General features: G+C 41.0%; 1 protein-coding gene across 1 annotated transcript in view; it reads right to left on the bottom strand.

Moving 5' to 3' along the window:
- The window catches only part of CCDC38 (coiled-coil domain containing 38), a 41,276-nt gene that overhangs the window by 15,722 nt on the left and 5,909 nt on the right, over nt 1–19,645 (bottom strand). The window contains exons 2-9 of the mRNA XM_045553196.1: nt 18,948–19,001; nt 17,437–17,537; nt 16,017–16,182; nt 11,745–11,809; nt 7,628–7,791; nt 7,426–7,506; nt 4,262–4,413; nt 2,021–2,089 (exon numbers count right to left, since the gene is read on the bottom strand). Coding sequence (XP_045409152.1) covers nt 2,021–2,089; nt 4,262–4,413; nt 7,426–7,506; nt 7,628–7,791; nt 11,745–11,809; nt 16,017–16,182; nt 17,437–17,537; nt 18,948–18,987 — 838 coding nt within the window. The 5' untranslated portion in view covers nt 18,988–19,001. The remainder of the gene's footprint in view (nt 1–2,020; nt 2,090–4,261; nt 4,414–7,425; nt 7,507–7,627; nt 7,792–11,744; nt 11,810–16,016; nt 16,183–17,436; nt 17,538–18,947; nt 19,002–19,645) is intronic.

Here is a 19,645-nt window from a genome sequence, read left to right as displayed (position 1 = left end):
ATTATTAGAATGATACTCATACAGAAAATGGAGGTCTTTTATCCTATTGAAATTGGGTTCTAAGCATAAATATAAAATCAAAGGCACAGTGGCTGGGGTAGGGGTGGGGTGCATTGTCAGAAGCAGGCTACAAGTATTGAAGGTCACAAATTGGGGACATAAATTGTGGAATATACATCAGAGTTCTATTTTTGCCTAATCATATACACATTTCTAGTTGCAGATTGTTTTGTATCAAGGGCGAAAATAAAGGGGATGGGCACTTTAATGATTACACCTTGCGTAGAGACCAATTGTTGCCACACACAAGTCACCTGGCACTCGTTCCCCTCATACCTACGTGCACTTGTTTCCCAGACGTCAAGGGCTGGGCTTGACCTTGGTCTGAAACTGAGAAGTGGTGGAAACTGGTTTTGGGTCACTTCATCCACTGTCCCCCAAACCCTGACCCCTGGGCATGTTTCTTCACACCAGTGCTTTTTATGGCTTCCAACCACTCTTCCTGCTACTCCGTCTTAAAACTGCAGCAGGCCTCTCTCTCCCCACCCGCCACCTGGCAGGCTCCTACTCATCGTTCAAAACCCAGCTCAGGTGTGACTTTGTCTATAAAGACTCTTCCAAATGCCTCAGGCAGAGATCACATTTTTGGCTTTTGCCCCCAGAGCCCCCACGGTCTGTCACTACCGTATCACTTGCTCCATGGTAGTGTGCAGTTCTGGGCTGCAGAACTCTGTCTGATTTGTCTTTGTCTGCTCGAGGTCTTGAAGAGTGCCTGATACACCGTTTGCCTCCAATACATAGACGGTGAGTGAAGGGAAGAAGGGAAAAATGGTTGAGGAAGCAGATGGGAGCCACTACCCTCTTAAATTATCATATTAGCTTTTAAATCTGATTTCCTAACACATGTTATAAAAAAGTACTGTTTTAAGGGGTGTTATTTAAACGGAGTAACTTCTATATTCAAGATTTCAAAGAGAACATTGACACCCCCACCCACTGCAGATCCTCCTCCTTCAGGCAAAGTGATATGTCTTAAATAATTTGGATCCAAATTGGCTTCACAAGCCAAAGAATTCACATTTTCAATCAGCTGGCTGAATGTACAAGGCATCGGGCATTAGCAGGGTCACTTCTGGGCAGGCGAATCGCACGGTTGAGCTTTATTGGGTGGTTGGCAGCAGGATAAAGGGGGAAGGGGTCCCCAAGAGTCAGCCTGTCTTGGGGGCTGCAAACCCAAATGAATGTAGGGAAGGCATGAATACAGGTAAAGCAGGGAAGTGGCCCAGGAAGGACTCAGGCAACTGGCGAGATCAGACCCCTCCCATGGGAACATTCCCAGCTTGGCCCCAGACTTCAGATCTTGTGGTTTTCAAGAAAAGATAGAGATACAGGTTTTTTTTCGTCTGCCGAGATTTAAATGTTGGCCACCAAGCCAAACAATGTTAAAACACTGGAGCCAGACAGAGCAGCTCAGTGGGCCACATCTCAGGTGTGCAGTTATGATGGAGAGTGGAGGGAGGGGGTTCGTGCCACCTGAAGGGGGTGGTGATGTTGAAGGAGTTCTTGGAGCTGATCGTGGGCATGTTAGAGCTACCTCAGTTTTTCCCCGAGAGTTACTTCTCTGAGTCAGTGGCTAATGGCCGTCACTTGGTTCCAACTGGCCTGGTCTCCTGGGCCCTGGGAAGGGCCTGTCGGCTGAGGAAGGCAGGCCTGAGCCAGAGGAATGGGGGCCCCTGCGGGGAAGGCCCTCAGCACGTGTGCCAGGGGGTGGGGGGGTGGTTCATGGCCTCATCCCCTGATTCTCCGCCTGTTCTGTCCACATGCGGCCCCCTCCGAGTTTTGTGATAATGTCAGAGGGAGAACTAGGACTCCTGGCTCCCCGGGGCTAAGGGTGAGGAGGATGGACACCACCCTCTAATTCCCAGGCTGGCTTGTAAGTCCAAGTCCACCATCTCCGCTTTGAGATGGACACATTCTGGGGTTTTATTTTTGTGAGGGAAGTTCCAAAGCTCTACTTTACCTTGGCTACTTTTATGAGGAGAGTCTTCCGAAACGAGTGATGTCTGCCTGTGCTCCTCCAAGGTGTCTTCTTTTTTATTTGCACGTAATGAGAATTATAGAAATGGAAAATAAAGGGGCAGAGGGAAAGAGAGATAGGGAGGGGGAAAAACCCACTTCTGAGAATAAGACTTTCATCTCGGGGTGAAGGTAGAGTTATTGTCAAAGCTTCCAGGAACAGAAATACACGATGGAGACATTGTAAACCAGCAAACCTATCGTGCGGATGGCAAGGGCTAGTCTGTGGGATAGGCAGAACGGGTGAGAACTGCCCTGCCTGCCACAGCTCCTAAAATCCCAGCATTAGCTATTCACTCCTCTGAGCGCATAACTTAACTCACGTCTGAGCATCTTCTGTTTAGATGACAAGTCTAGGAGGACTGAGTCTTAAGCTGTTGCATGCAAATATAATACTTGTCAAGTTTCTTTTTCCCATTTGTTTTCTCTCTTGTTCAACACCCTTTAGTGAGCTTTCACCAAATGTCATCACTGCTCTCAACACTTCACACACAGGACCTAATTTAATCACACTTGTCATTGTGAGAGGCACAGGGAACTGAGCAGGGCACCCCTCAGTGATGTGCTGGCAAATGTGTCACAGCCAGCTCTCTGGAAAACACGTTCTCCCTGATGCATAGTTTGCCGATTGCTGTGGTGTAAATGCTCCCACCTGGAGTAGCAGCAGCAGTTCTCAGCTGGGCCCCACTGGGGCTCCCTGTCCTGTGCTACAGCCTGGAAACTCTCCCCCAGCAGTAAACTGGGTCAGTCCTACAGCTCACCTCCCTGGTTTCCCCTCTCCTGAGGGTTACTCTGCTTTCATTCTTGATGTCCAGTGTCCCAAATCTATCATTTCATATATTTACCCAGTTTTTCACATTTTTCAGGCAGGAGGGTAAGTCCAGTCTTTGTTACCCAAATGTTTTTAAGTGCAAATCTTCTCCTTTGATTTGTGACCCTACTTTTGTCATTTATTAAATTATTTTATATAAATAATAGAATCTATTTCTGGTCCATTGAGCTGACCTCTTGATGCCACCAGTATGTTACTGTTTTAAGTACTAAGACTCTGCAACAATATATTATATAATATTTTAAAAGATTAGTAACCTTCTCCCATCACATTCTTAATTCAAAAGTATTTGTTTCTCTTTCTAGATGAACATTAGAATTATTGTGCAAAGTTCTCTCCACCCAGTACCCAACTCCCTGACAAATTTTGGGTAATTTTTCATTATATTTAATTTTTCATTATAATTCAAAAAAACCTATATGTTAATTTCAGAAAAAATTGGCAACTTTACAATATCCATCTTTCTATCTGAAAACATGAAATATTTTTCTATTTATCCAACCTACAAGTCACACATATTAACGTTATTGTTTTCTTGGATTTAATTTCCTTGTATATTTTCTAATTAATAAAGTTAGTTTATTTAGGTTAATATGTTAGGTTAATAAAGTATAATTAACTTTGTGTCCATTTACTTTACAGAATCTTTTAATAAAATAAAAATTTCTCAGTTTTTTGGGGAGGAGGAGTTCTAGTTATGCTATCATATCATCTGTAAATAATACATTTAATATTTCTCCATGCATATATTTTTATTGCTTTATGCTATAGTTTGGATATTGGACCCTCCAAACCTCACTGTAAGATCTGAGCCCCAGTGTTGGAGGTGTGGCTTAGTGGCAGGTGTTTGGGTCATGGAGGTGGAGCCCTTATGAATGGGTTGGTACCATACTGATGGCAGTGAGTGAGTTCTCACAAAAGCTGGTTGTTAAAAAGAGCCTGATTCGTCCCTCCCTCCCCTCTAGCTTCCTTTCTGTCATCATGTGATCTCTGCACAGGCCACTCCCCTCCCCCTCCCCCCACAGTGCAGGCAGCCTGAAGCCCTCACCAGGTGCAGACGCTGGCGCCATGCTTCTTGTACAGCCTGCAGAACCATGAGCCAAATAAACCTTTTCTTTATAAACTACCCAGCCCCTGGTATTCCTTTATAGCAATACAAATGGACTTAGATACTTCATACCTGAAATTAGCCTGAGTTTCCAATTAATAATATATAAAAAGAGAGACTGTGAGAATCCTTGTTCAGGTTTTGCTTTAAAAATTCTGACTGTTTAAATAAATAACAAACATTGAAGCAGATTTTTTGAGAGTTAGGGATATTTAGTTAATTGGAATTAAAAATGTGTGACTTACCTGAGACTAGTTTTGGAAGGATGGTATTTGTTTTTGTTGCCTGCGCTTTTTTAAGTGCCTGCTCCATTTGCCAATGCTTTGGAGACAATTTCAGCAGGAAAAACCCGTATTTCATGTACTCATTAAGGAGGAATTCTGTTTTTGCTATTTCACTACTCAAAAGAAACGAAGATATGATTAGGTATATCTGTGTGAAAGCAGGTACGTTTAAAAAATATTTGACAAAATTCATTCTCTTGATTGTATTTGGATGATAATTGAACTATCAAAAAGTATAAATATGGCTATAAAAATATAGGCTTTGATAAAATGTGAAATGAGAAGAAACTTGTAAGCTGTTTGAATAAAACATGCCCAGAGATATGCATGCATAGACTAGACTGATGATAGTTTTATCCTACTTATTTATTTTTGTGGGAAACATTGTGGTAAGTTTTTTGTTTTTTGTTTTTTTTTTTTTGAGACAGAGTCTCACTCTGTTGCCTGGGCTAGAGTGCTGTGGTGTCAGCCTAGCTCACAGCAACCTCAAACTCCTGGGCTCAAACGATCCTCCTGCCTCAGCCTCCCCAGTAGCTGGGACTACAGGCGTGCGCCACTATGCCCGGCTAATTTTTTCTCTCTATATATTTTTTAGCTGTCCAAATCATTTCTTTCTATTTTTAGTAGAGACGGGGTCTCACTCTTGCTCAAGCTGGTCTCGAACTCCTGACCTCAAACGATCCTCCCGCCTCAGCCTCCCAGAGTGCTAGGATTACAGGCATGAGCCACCTCGCCTGGCCTGTGTTAAATTTTAGACATAGGGAAAAATTAGAAGGTAGCAAAAGATGGTACTTTTGCAAGGGCAAAAAAGAAACTAACACTAAATGAGCACTTATTATGTGCTGGACAATACCCAGGACACACTACAGACATAAATTTCATCCTCAGTACAGCACTTTAAAATAGGTACTATTATTCCCATCTTTGGAGGGAGAAACAGAGGACTTGCACAGTCGTTTGTCTTAGTAAATGGCAGAGCCAGCACACAAACTTGGGTCTATCAAACTCTCATGCCTAAGCTCTCACCAAAAACACCAAGTGACTTGGACCAAAAGCTTCTCCCCAGCTTTCCATGGCATTACAGTAATCATATTACAAAGTGGATACAGGGGAATGTTTAAAATGACAAAAGAAGGCTCACATGAAAAGAAGGTCCCATACCTTCACCTTTCAGAGCCTCCCTTACTCATACCCTCATCAATACCCTTGTCAATAGTACTTTCCTTCAATATCCTCAGCTTCAATACTTCTGTCAGAGGCTTCCATCAGCCTTGGCATGAGAGTGGTGTTCAAGGGTCAGTAAGTGACTGCCCTATATATCACCAGTTGGAAGATGATGGGAGCCCTTCAGTCTACCACTGTTTTAGTTTTAGACTGAAATCCTCCCCAGAGGAGCTACAAGAACATGGGGTGAAATCAGCTGGAATCGCAGAGCTTCCAAACAAAAGCTTCAGAAGAAGCTCCCGTTCCCTTTGCGAAGAGGTTCCCAGCCCTGCCTGCAACGGCCCCCTGGGGCTGTCTCAGGCCCACAAAGAGAGAAGAATACCTGCTTCCTTTGTTCTGTGACAAGGTTGTTTTTCATATCTTCTGCATCTTTCTAGGATGGTGAGACACATAAACGTGAACAAGTTCTCTTCAGCAAGGCTGCTTGGTAGGTTTCACTGGGGAGCCATTGCGCATAAATGCACTACTCTATGCAAACACAGAGGCCGCTACTCTCGTTCTATGAATAGTCTACAAATGGATAGAATCTCCTAACGTCACACTAGGGAGTGAGGGAGGAAAAGGAATTCTCCATCTTGAAGCTCCTTCAACTTTGAGCTCCTAAAACAGACGAGGCTGCTGTAGCCAGAATGTGTTTGAAACACACGTTTGGTTAATGCAACTGGTTTTAGAGAAACTACCATCTGGTTCATTTGCCTCATTTTCGACAAGTTATTCTCCTCCCCAGAAAAGTTCAGATGTAAGAGGTCTTAGGACTTAGTTCTAGAGGAGAAGTAAACATCAGGTTCTCAAAAAGAAAGAGTTCTGGCCAGACACAGTGGCACACACCTGTAATCCTAGCACTTTGAGAGGCCGGAGTGGGAGGATCACTTGAGCCCAAGAGTTCGAGACCAGCCTGGGTGACAGAGTGAGACCCCATCTCCACGAAAAAAATTTAAAAACTTAGCCAGGCATGGTGGCGCATGCTACTGGGGAGGGTGAGGCAGGAGGATTGCCTGAGCCCAGGAGTTTGAGGTTGCTGTGAGCTTTGATTGCCCCACTGTACTCCAGCCCAGGTGACAGAGCAAGACTTTGTCTCTTAAAAAAAAAGACGAAAGGAAGAGAAAAACAAGTTTTAACATGATCTGATACCAAGACTACAGTGTCTCCTGAATCACGAAATTATTGTCCAAGGATGATGACAGAAAGAAATTTCTTTATATACTTAAAATTAGTTCAAGCGAGTTTCCTTGATCATGGAAGGAAACATCCAGGTTTGAAAAAGAGTGACGGGTATACAATTTTATCCCAACTCCTGCTCCTATACTTTTTCTCATTACAGATCTTAGTTTTAAAATTATTTATTTATTTATTTATTTTTAGAGATGGGGGTCTCACTATGTTGCCCAGGCTGGACTGAAACTCCTGGGCGCAAGTGATCCTCCTGCCTCCCGCCTCCCGAGGAGCTGGCAAGACAGCAGCACGCCTTTAATAGCAATACTACAGTCTACTAAGAGTAAGTATAAATATAAAAAATCCTGCCAATCATAACTATAAAAAGATGGTAAAATGAATCCCAATTTCAGAGAGGCTAAAGTGTGGGGGAAAAATGCGTCTGAATGAAGGAAAAAGGGGCACTTAGAAAATAATTGTTTATTCCTAACATTGGTTTGCTTCCTTTCAACTCATGTCTTCGCTTTTGTATTCACAAGTTAGGGAAAATTTTCAGCCAGAGGCCACGCACTGTCCTGATACTCAGGTGGGGACAATCTTTGATGGGCAAGTTCCTTATTTTAAAAATGTGTTCAAATGTATGAAATCATCACTTGCCAAGGATTGGCAGGATTATTGCGGCTTCCTAGGCACAAATAGGCTTTAAGGGGTCGTGGAAATCTGGGCACGAGAAGATGGTGTCCCCTCACCTCTTCACGGCCTGCAGCTCCGTACTCGCTTTCTTCAGCTCTGCCGTCATTTGGAGTTTGTTTATAGTTTCTTGTGCTGCCCTGAAAAGTGACGAAGGTTTGTTAGTTTTGTTTTGTTTCGTGTTGTGTTCTGAAAAACTAAAAAAATAAAATAAAGTAAAAGAAGGAGGAGAAGCGATTTGGCCAGAGTGAAGAAACTAACATTTTAAGAGCATCCACTGATCTCTGGTCATTTTCTCGAAGAAACTCTTCAAAGGCCATTGTGTCATCTTGGAGCTTTCTTTCTGCTTTTACGAGTTGCCTTTCTTTCGCTGCTATGCTTTCTTCAAACTTTTTAATTGTGTTTCTTTTGGTTGACAGAGTATACTAGGAATGTTGAAAACAGCAGTACAAGAACATTACCCCGTGTTTCTTGTAGTACATGTCGATAGTCTCATACTAAAGGGGAAAGTTAACATGCACAGTAAGTGGTCATTTGCATCAGAAATAATATTAATAATTTGCCCAAATCTTGGGGCAATGGCCTTTATTTCATGGAAGAATTTTATTTGGGGGGATAGTTCGAGAGGAGACTGATCCCTCTTTCTTACTCTTAGCCTCTGTGCTGTTCCCAACTGCCCGTGCCCCACAACTCAAAAATAGCTCAGTGTCCCTCCAAAGGGCAGGCCCAGCTGGTATTACCCACAGTGTGTCACCTTCCGGAACTTTCTGGGCCTTGGGGAACTGGGCTGTCTGCAGACACAAAGGCCACCAGCTCCTCCTCCAATAGGAGGCACCATGGAAAAAGGCAGTTTCAACTCTACCACACATGCCAGTGGTTCATTCCTAAGGAGCCAGCCCAAGGGTGTGGGCGTTTAATCATACTCAAGAGGCCTGTTTAGATCCTCAAACACAACTTCAACATCTGCCTTCTACATTTTTAGCACAGAATATAAGAATCCACCACTTGGGTTTTTAATGCCATGCATGAAAAAGAAACTATAAATAAACAAAGGCACATATAAATTTAAAGTATGGAAAGAGATAATTTTAAAGAAATAACAAGCAGTAATTAGACCCTCTAAGTTAATAACAAAAAATATCTCATTCATTCGTTGATTCGTGGAGTATTTATTTAGTGCCTACCCTGTTCCAGGACTGTTTTATGGGGTGCGAATAGAGCAGTGAACAAAATAAACACAATTGCTTTTAGGGAGTGTCCATTCTAGTGCGGGGAGAGGATAAAAGCGGATGGGGCGCTCACGGGCAAGGGCAGGGGGCTGCTATTGTGTAGAGTAGCCAAGGAAAGTCTCCCTGATGGGATGACAATTCAACAGAACCTGGAGGGAAGCAGGGAGCCAGTCAGGAGGCTGTCTGAGGGAGGACAGTTCCTCTTAGAAGGAAGAGGCTCCAGTGTAAAGCCTTGAGGTAAGAGAGGGATTGTGTGTCGCAGGGACAGCAAGGAGGCCACTGTGGCTGGAGCAGAGTGACCAAGAGAAAGGGTTTGGATCATAATCCTGAAAGCCACAATCCTGAACATTGACATCTTGAAAGATCAAAATTCCCTTTTCTTATTCAATTTTCTGGAATAGTATGTGTAAAATAAAAATTATTTCTTCTTTAAATCTTTGGCAGAATTAACCAGTGAATCTGGATTTTTCTTTTCTTTTCTTTTCTTTTTTTTTTTGAGACAGAGTGTCACTTTGTTGCCCGGGCTAGAGTGAGTGCTGTGGCGTCAGCCTAGCTCACAGCAACCTCAAACTCCTGGGCTTCAGCGATCCTCCTGCCTCAGCCTCCCGAGTAGCTGGGACTACAGGCATGTGCCACCATGACCGGCTAATTTTTTTCTATATATATATTTTAGTTGGCCAGATAATTTATTTCTGTTTTTAGTAGAGACGGGGTATCGCTCAGGCTGGTCTCGAACTCTTGACCTTGAGCAATCCACCCGCCTTGGCCTCCCAGAGGGCTAGGATTACAGGCGTGAGCCACCGTGCCCAGCCTGGATTTTTCTTTGTGAGATTTTTACCTACAACTTCAATTTCTTTAAGAGACTAAAGCTTCTTAAGAAAGCTTTAGTAGTTAGCATCTTTCAAGGAATCTCTCTATTTCATTTATGTTGTCAAATTTATTAGCATAAAGTTGCTCATAATATTAAATTCATGATATATTAACATTAATAATATTTCCTAAATGGGTAATTGAGGTCCCAACTCTGCCACAAACAAAAAAAGAAGAAAGAAAGGAAAGAAAGAAAGAGAGAGAGAGAGAAGCTGGGAAGCCACTTCAGTTTTTGAAAACTATCGCAAGTTACCTGGAGTTAGCCAAACTGCAAAATTTCAGAGCATAGTCCCCACGGTCCCCAAGACTGCCCTCACTTCTGACACCAACTGCAAGTTTGAGGTGTTCCCCTAAATACCCTCAGTTTTGATAATTTGCCAGAAGGACTCACTGAGAACTATTATTCTCATGGGAATGGCTTATTGCAAGGAAAGGATACAAATTAAAATCAGTCAGAGGCAGAGACACACGGGCAGGGGCCGGGAGAGTTCTAAACGCAAAGTCTGCAGTGCTCCCTCCCCATGGAGTCAGGATGGGCTACCCTCTGGCATCTGTTTCAGTGGCCTTTGTGTTCACTGGGGCTTCATCAGGCAAGCATGATTAATTGATCAACCGTGTGGTTGATCTGTCTCCAGTCGCTAGAATGGAGACTGAGTGTGACCCAAAACCCCACTCCAAGTCACACTGTTAATATTTCTGGCATGGCCAACCCTCATCCTAAGACTGTCGGATGTGCCAGCTCTACCTTAAAGACAGACACCCTTATTAGGTATGAGGTATGACACGGATTACCTCCCAGAAGTCAAGGGCAAAGGCCAGACTCTTTTTGGACAAGGCATACAGTTCTTCCTCAGTATGCACAAGGGATTGGTTCCAGGGCCCCCAGGACACTGAAATTCGTGGATGCTCAAGTCCCTCACATAAAATGGCGTAGTATTTGTATATAACAACACTCATCCTCCTGTATACTTTGAATCATCTCTAGATTATTTATAACACCTAATACCATTTAAATTGTATGTAACTGGTTGTTATACTGTAGTTTTTAAAAGCTGTACTATTTCTTATTATTGTATTGTTATTTTTTATAGTTTTTTAGTATTATTGTTTTCAATCTGCAGTTCATTGAATCCACAGATGCAAAACCCTCGGATACAGAGGGCTGACTGCACAAGTCTTTTTGATAATTGGACTCCATTAAGTCACTTTGGGACACTTGGCCAAGCTGGCTGGGGGAGGGAAGGGTAGTAAAGAAGGGGAATGAGGCACATTTAATACAACTGTCTTGAAATCCTCGTGTATGGTCAAGCACCACCTTAAACTGTCTGGGACATCAGCTATGTCAGCAGGATTTTATAATAGGCCAAACTCACGCCCTGGGAATAATAATTAATGAACAAAAGCATCAGGTTCTCAGTTACTGTAAGTGAGATCTTTTATGCTGACTGCGGCTGGCAGCACATGACAATGTTAACTCACTAGATTTATGCTCCAACATGTGTGATGTGAAATTATGAAAAGTCAATTGCATTTTCATTTACTCATTAGCATCAAAGACTTTAATCAAGATTATCTTCTGTAGATGATCAGAGACTTGACAACAGAGGTATAAATAAGATTCAGTTCATTCATTTTGTCATCATTCTCCCACTGTTAAGTGCTTGGCGTCTCTGTTTCATCTATGGCAGGGGAGTATGCATATAGAGATATTAAATTATGTTTTCAGGTATAGGCCTGGATTCTAGTTAAAGGGTTTTGATGGTAGGATAAAAGCCTCTATTATTTTTATAAAAGATGCCAACAGGGACCTGGCATTCTCTTCCTGGCATCAGTGGGTGTCAGGGAAGCTGGAAGAATTTCAGAATTCTGTGGATTTCCAGAGTGTCTGAATTTCCACCATATTCAACCAAAGCCCCAGGAAAATCTGGATTAAACTGGGACTCTCGGGTGCTATCCTGGTTGTGTGGGAAAGAATTGGGGGAAAGGGAGAAACTGGGACCAGACATTTCCTCAAATAAGTTTCCTGATAGATTCTAGGAAGTATGGAACCTTGTCTGGAATACTAGACTATAAGCTGTCTGAGGGCATGGTCTTTGTAAGCCACACTGTTTGGCACATAGGAAATATTTTTCAAATAAATCAACACAGAAATGAATCAATCTGTTCTACCAATGGATTTGGGGCATATAATGGGAAAATAAAATGTCAAGGTAAATATTGGACAATGCTATGCAAGAAGTCTTCCATTTGGCTAATGGGAGAAAAATTATTTCTACTACCTCAAGCAGAAATCTGTCTCTGTGGTCATTAATAAATTCATGGACAGTCCTTTTTGAGTCTGCACCTGTAAAGAAAATTGAAATAGACTTAAGTTTCGTTCATTATGCTCAAAGATGTGGTCTAAAATAAAAGTCATAGAGTTAAATTACTGTATATAGTATGTATCTAAACATTAAAAAAATATGCCTTCAAATAAACTTTTTCTAACCACTCAAAAACTAATTTAATAATAGTAACTACCATTTATTTTGTGTCTGGCATACTTCAGGAACTTCATTAGACACTTTAAATACATTTAAATCATTTAATCCTAATAACCCGAATTAAGGTACTTATTACTATTCCCATCCCATTAGTGAGGTCCTAAACCTTAGAGCTGTCAAAATTCTTGTCCAAGATCACACAGCTAACAAGTGGCAGAGAAGAGGGATATATCTCCTAAGCCCATTTCACTCTAAATAAGACTACTTTCCATCTTAATGTTTGGCCAATCTAGACATAAAACTGAAGTCCTTAGGCAAATAAAATGTTTTCGGGAATCACAAACCAAATTTATGGCAGTAAAGGAAAGGAAGACAATTAATTTTACCATCTAGCAATAGAAAATACCAAAAATTTCCTTTCAAGTTTTCTTCATTCTGGAAAACTGTACATATATTGCATCTTAATAATGTTTGCTGTGTGAAAAACCAATAGAATGTGGTATAGAATAAAGTCTCTTAATAAGAATGAAGTAGAAGTAGAAGTAATATTTCCCAAATAACCAGTGAGCCTGGACTACACTAGAGGCCACAATCTTCCTGGGGTCGTATTCGGCCTCCACCTCTTTCTAGCTCTATGCCTCAGTTTCCTCATCTGTAAAATATGGGTACCAATGGTGGTAGATGGATTATCTCCCCCTCCCCCGGTTCCCCCACCCCTCCCCAGTAGATGTCAGGCTTGACCATTAACTGGGTGTAGCCCATGGAATGGAGTTGGATGTGCTCTATGTTGCTTCCAAGAAGCAGCTTCGAGAACCACCACCCTGTTTTCTCTTCTTCCCTTTGCCGTCCCAGGCAGAGACAGTTCCTTCAGCAGAAGACTCAGTGAAAAGCACCAAGGTTGAAAAGTCAATGAGAGTTAAACTTCTGTTGTTGGAAGACACTGAAATTTAGGAGTGGTGTGTTCCCAAACCATAAATAAAACTAAGTAGATACATTACTTCATCATGGTGTTGTAAGAAGGAAATGAGGCAATGTATTATAAAACACATAGTATTTATAGTATAACTTCTTGATAATTGTTAGCCATTATCATTTAAGCAATACAATTGGAATGAGTGCTCATTTAACTTTTTTAGGTCAATAATAATGGCTAAATGATTATCATAATCATTACTAAAAGTTAATTGGGAGGTAACAAACAACAAGCTTTGGAGCTTGGTTTGAATTCTGCATCCACTCAGAGATTTTGAGTGAGTCACTCAGCTTCATTAAGCCATTTTCACAAGATGCAAAGAGGAGACAAAAACATTTAACAGCATTTTGTTGAGGATTAAATAAAATACATATGAAAGCAACGAGCACTTAGCACAGTCATCTTTTTAACACTTCCTCTTACTTTATAGTATGTAAATCACCAATATTCATAAAAGCAGAGTCATACAATGAACCCCGTGTACCTGTCACCTACTTCAGCATTATCAACATTTTACCAATCTTGTTTAACTTAGTGCCACCCCTCCTCAATTTTTCCCACCTTGGAATATTTTAAAGCAGATCCAAGCCCGTGTATCAATTCATCCATAAATACTTTAGTATGTATCTCTACCAGATAAAAAGTTTTAAAACATAACTATAATACCACTATACCTCTAATATAATTAACTATTCTTTAGTGTCGTTTTATACCCAGTTTGGGTTCAAATTTTCTCAGCTGTCTCAAAAACACATTTTTTGGAACTAAAAAAATTTAAATCTAAACACAGATCAGTTTGGTTGGTACAGCTCCTAAAGTCTCTTTTTTATCTATAACAGCCAACCCCGTCTCCCCCCCCACACACACACACTAACTTTTTCCATGCCATTCATTTGTTCAAGAAACCAGGTCAATTTCTCTGTAGGATTTCCCCTGTAAAGGGCCTGGCATATTGCATCCTTGTGGTGTTATTTAACATGGTCCTCAATCTCTCATATTTACTTGATTAGATTCAGGTTCAACTTATTCCAACATTTTTAACAGAGAGAAAGAATGAAAGTGCTTGCTGCAGCTTTCATTTGATCACTTCTAATGGGTTGTCCAAATTGAAAATAAACTCCTGTGCTGTCAACTTACAAAATATTAGAGCCATGCTCACCATTTCAGGCTACTTTAACATGGTACTGTCAGGCTGAGTAGATGGAATTTTATTCTTTGACACTAATTAGACTCATTACAGTAAGTTTCCCATTTTGGCTAATCTAGCTGTCGGGCAGATTTTTCCATTGAGAGACCTGGTGTAATAAAGCCCTCCCCAAAGTGTTAGTGCTTCTCAGCCCCAGAACACCTGCATCACTCACTGTGGATGTCAGGACCAGCCTGAGAGAGCTTAGTCTGTAGGGTACTGCAACGGGGACAAACTGCTCAGAGGTGCTGCACTTTGAGGGCTAAACCAAAGTCAGGCATCCAGCATAGAGATGGAAATGGCACTTGTATGGGCTAACTGATCTATGACACTCAGTTGCCTGCATGATTTCTTTGATGGGGACCTAGCAGTTTGCTGCTACTGCACACACACAAATAAAATGCCCTAGGCTCCCAAAGTGATGTCACTTGTTTATTTTACTTTCATGTCGGTTTGTTTTCAATCAGAATTCAGGCAGGGAACGTAAGGGTGAGGAATAGGGGTTTCGCTTAACTCTTGATTGGAAATACAGTCTGAGGGTGACTTTTCTTTAAGTGAAAATATCCAAATTGCTTCTCTGTGCAATAAACAGAAACTGACAACCTGGTTTTCATTGCTGACAGAGCCCAAAGCAATTTTACTATTTCCTTTTTAAGAGTCTACACTACACCATTTACTCTTAAGAGATCAGTAACCTCTCCTTTAAGTACCAATGGTGTCGAAGCAGGCTATCTGCAAAGTCATACTTCCTGGTTACATCAGAACTGCTGGAGTGGCAAGGAATGTAAAAATCAGCCACTTTGTGCAGAACCCTTTCTAAAACATATCACATGTCATTTTAAATGCTCTTGATGACCTACAGTTCACCATTTTACAGAGGTGAACTATGAGACACACGACTGAACCTAGATATACCCTAGAGCTTGTGGTATAGTCACTGGCATCACCTTGTTGCCTGTCTCTTGCTGCTTTTTCATACTATTATATAAGCGCTTGCAAGATCTTCTAAATAAGTGAACACGGCTTCCTTTTTCTACATTAATTATTGAATCCAAAGCACTTTCCTAAGTGGTTTTCTTGTGCTCTGAAGATTTTTTTTTTTCATAATTTGGGAAAGTGCATGGGCTTTGGGAGCAAAAGAATTTTTTTATAAGTTTCCACAGCAAATCCTGGGCACTTTTATGTATGTCCTTCTCTCTTTTCTTCCTTCCTTCCTTCTTTTAAATTTTTTAATTTAAAAATTTTGATAAGATTCATTTTGGGGGAAGATTTTATGACTCCATCATTCTAGCATTAATCACTTTAACTTCATTAACTTCAAAGTACTTTCTATCTCATTTATAGGCACTTCTTGGTTTGATACACAGGAAACATCCGTGACACTTGATGACCAGAGTACCCTCTTTCATAGAACAATAATCATCATCTTAGTAGTATTTTAACATATTGCCTCCAAATGTCATTAAAACCAGGTTATGTTTTTGCAACAGTGGGCAAGCTTATTTAATTCTATTAATATTAGTTTCTTGATTCTGGATATATGACTTCTACGGCCTGGACAGCCAAGGCTTCTCCATCTTTAGAAAGTTTCTACAGTTCCACATTTAGAACTAAGCCATTACCTTTATATTTTACCCACCTTTGCCAACTCTAATACTGTATTATTTTGGCAGTAACTTTCTCCCTGAGAAAGTTACCCATGAAAATGAGTAACAGTCACCTTGGAAAAGTATGTTTCTTATTTGAAACACATTTTCTCCCAACTCTCAAGCCCCATTTACAAAGAGCTCCCCCTACCACTATAAGACAGTAAACTTTCTATTTGTCTCACCCCCCATAAGACCCCCAAACCTGACATTAATAATAAATATTCAAAACAGTGTTCTCAAACAAAGAGTGTTAGACTTACCTTCTGTTAATCTGAGAATAAGAGTGGGATCTAGCCCATACTTTTCAAATGAGCTACCACCTGCCTCAGAGTGCAAAGCTAGTTGCCTCAGGTGTGAATGACTCTTCATTCGGGATGAAAAAGTAGACTTTTGGTGGATTTTCATGCTACGGTTCATAACTTTTTCCTGCCCAAGTAGAAAAGTTTAAAAGAATTTTTAACATGCTAAAGTAATGTTGTCTTAAAATTAGTGATCATATAAAAAAATATCATTTGCAACAAATGATATTAACATTAAAGAAGCAACCCCAAGTTCTTATCATTGAAGGAATGTGAACAAAAATATTAAAAAATTTAACTTTTATTAAACATGTGCATTACAAATACGAGACCGGAAAATATCCTCCTGGCTTTCTTTTCACAATTTTGTCTTGCTCAAAATGCAGGCAAATTTTGAAAATTCCAACGGTTGGTTCTGTGGAATTGAAAACTTGACAGGAAATGGACCTCCCCAGCAGATTTTTTTAAAATCAGGCTTCCAATTTCATTAATATTTTCTCAATTTACTTTTGGGTAATTTCAACAAAACTGTACAACACATGCAAAAAAAGACCCAGCAGACGAATCAATCGTTTAGCATTTCAAGATATTTTCCTCATTCTAATTCGGTAAAGAAAGTCTATAATTGACCTTTTTCTCTGGGAGGAAAGAAAGTCAGTCTCCTGACCTGTGAACCAGGCTATGTAAGGAATGACCACACAAGTAGGGAGATGAACTCTGCAAGACACAGTGGGAAAGTTAGCCTCATTGCTGATTTAGCTTCAGATCAAATAATTCTAACCCCCTCCTCCACTTGTATCCACCACACACACATACGCATTATCTTATCCATATCTGCTTGGCAAATTTTGGCTTATTCTTGAGGACTCAGCTCCTGTTATCTCCTCAGTGAAATCTTTACACACATCACCACCACCCTCTTTTCCTTCTCACAAACAAAGATGGGCACTCCTTTCTCTATATCTCCTTTGCATGCCTCTATGACTGTATTTCATCAACTCTAAGATGCCACTTATTTTAAGATGCACTATTATTTTATGCACAGTCAATGATGTATGACATCCCAGCTACGTAAGCTAGATTCCAATTTCAGAAGTGTAAAAATGTGGAAAAAGTGGGTGTTAGAATCAATGAAGTAGGGTACATGGTACTTGTCCTACTAGACTGTAGCGGCGTCTTTGTCTTCTTCCATTAGGTGGCAGTCTTCGCAGGTCCCTGCCACGTGCTGGGTGTTGTTCCTCTGTTCCGGTTCACGCTGTCTCCCCACCTGGGTGTGCCAGTAGCTGACTCTGCATCTTAACCCACCAGAGTTCATAAGAGTGATGGATAAGAGGCTATGATTGTAACATTCACTAGGTTTGGGGTTTTAATAAAACCTTACCTTTCTCTTTGCTGCCATTTCATTTTCTTTGAAAAGAAAGAGATCTTTGAAAAAGATCTTATAAGGTCTTTCCTTTTTGATTGAGTCATCCTTTACTGTATCTGTTAAAAAAGAAAGAAAGAAATGAATGAATTCTGTCACCCCTCCTCTGTTGACCAGAATGGTAAGGCTCCCACCAGCCGGGGTAGCGTGAGTGAGATACAGGGATCTCTGAGAAGGTAGGATGCAGACAGCCTCACCTCCACATCTCCTGGGCAGGAGCCTCAGCTTGTCTGTTTCCCATGGCACAGAGCACAGTGATCAGTGCTTCATGGGGAATGAGCTGATAAATAAGGAGGTCTTTAACAGAATAGTAGGATCATATTTTGGGATATTAAGATGTTCCTTCTCGTCACTATACATATTCTCACCGTACCCTTACACCACCATTTCAACAGCAACAGCCACAGCCACTACCCTCTGGAAGAGCTTCAGTCCCAACTAGAGACTCTCCAAAAAGAAAGTCAAAGATAATAACAAGTGCTGGAGAGGATGTGGAGAAACTGGACCCAAATACACTGCAGGAATGCAAATGGTGCAGTCACTTTGGAAAAGTCTGGCAGTTCCTTAAAAAGTTGAACATAGAATTGCCATATGACTTATAGAAGTAGAGCCCTTAATTCTAGCTTGGCACATGAGCATCCAGAGTAAAGACTACATTTCTCAACCTCCTTTGGAGCCAGGTATAGGCATGTGACTAAGTTCTGGCTAAGGGGATATCAACAGAAGTAGTGAATGCAACTTCTAGGCACGTTCCCCACCTCCCCTTTTCTCCTCCTCCACGTGGACGTGATTGTTGGTGCAGAAGCAGCCATCGTGGACCAAAAATACAGCTCAGCAACAAGCTAGAAGGGGCCTGGGCCCTTGATGTGAGCCTCCATATGGGGCCTGGAATGCTTATATATAGACTTCGTTTACCTGAGAGAGAATAAACTCCTGTCATGTTTAAGCCACAGTTGTTTTATATTTCCTGTCACTTGTAGCCAAAATTTTTAATTCTAAATATAGATAGTACCAAAATTGTTCCCCAAAGAGGATGCCTATAGAGTGTGTGCTACCTATAACAAACTCTGGGTGTTACGAAATTTTTACATCTTTGCCAGATTTGTAAGTGAAAAAAACCTTATTCCTTGTATACTTATAAATAAGCAAGCGCATGAGGAGAAAAGGGGTGGTCAGGGAAAGAAGAGAATTTGATAGAATTTATTTATTCATGTCCTTTATTATGACTAAAAATTGAGTTGATTGTTTTATTGTCATGAGAGATTGTAGCAATCTAACTAAAATATGACAATTTAATGCATCCCCTGAAATTAAAAAAGCAGAACAGAATCTTTTCAGCAGGTGGTTTCTAAACTCTTCACATCTTATGCGTAGTGTGTAGCATTCTCCTTTTCTTACTCTCCCAATCTGCTATGGAGCTGAACTGTACGAGGCATAAAGTGAGAACTTATTGATTGATCTCTTTTTACCTCCAGAATTCAGTGATGTCGGCAATAAATTTGATGACATTTTGTCTCCTGGTCCTGTCCAAAGAAAAGGAAATATATTTTTAAAAATTCTGTAAACATCTTGTAAAAGGGCTAAGTTCAACTACCAGTGACTCCCAGACTGACTTTATGGCTTTTAAGAGGAGTGTAAACACAAACCCTGGCCGGGCGCGGTGGCTCACGCCTGTAATCCTAGCTCTGGGAGGCCGAGGCGGGTGGATCGCTCGAGGTCAGGAGTTCGAGACCAGCCTGAGCAAGAGTGAGACCCCGTCTCTACTAAAAATAGAAAGAAATTATCTGGCAAACTAAAAATATATATACAAAAAAATTAGCCGGGCATGGTGGCTCATGCCTGTAGTCCCAGCTACTCGGGAGGCTGAGGCAGTAGGATCGCTTAAGCCCAGGAGTCTGAGGTTGCTGTGAGCTAGGCTGATGCCACGGCACTCACTCTAGCCCGGGCAACAAAGTGAGACTCTGTCTCAAAAAAAAAAAAAAAAAAAAAACACACAAACCCTTTGACCCAGCAATTCCAATTCTAAAAACTTATCCCAAGAAAATAATCAGACAAGTGGGCAAAAAAGTATATGCAAATATGTTTGTTCAGTGTTATTTAATAAATAAGATTTGACTAAATAACTATGGTATACCCATAAAATGAATGGCCCTATGGCAATATGACT

Source organism: Lemur catta, chromosome 6 (assembly GCF_020740605.2).
Source record: "Lemur catta isolate mLemCat1 chromosome 6, mLemCat1.pri, whole genome shotgun sequence".
NCBI classification, from domain to species: domain Eukaryota; kingdom Metazoa; phylum Chordata; class Mammalia; order Primates; family Lemuridae; genus Lemur; species Lemur catta.
This window is presented reverse-complemented; position numbering and strand designations above follow the sequence as displayed.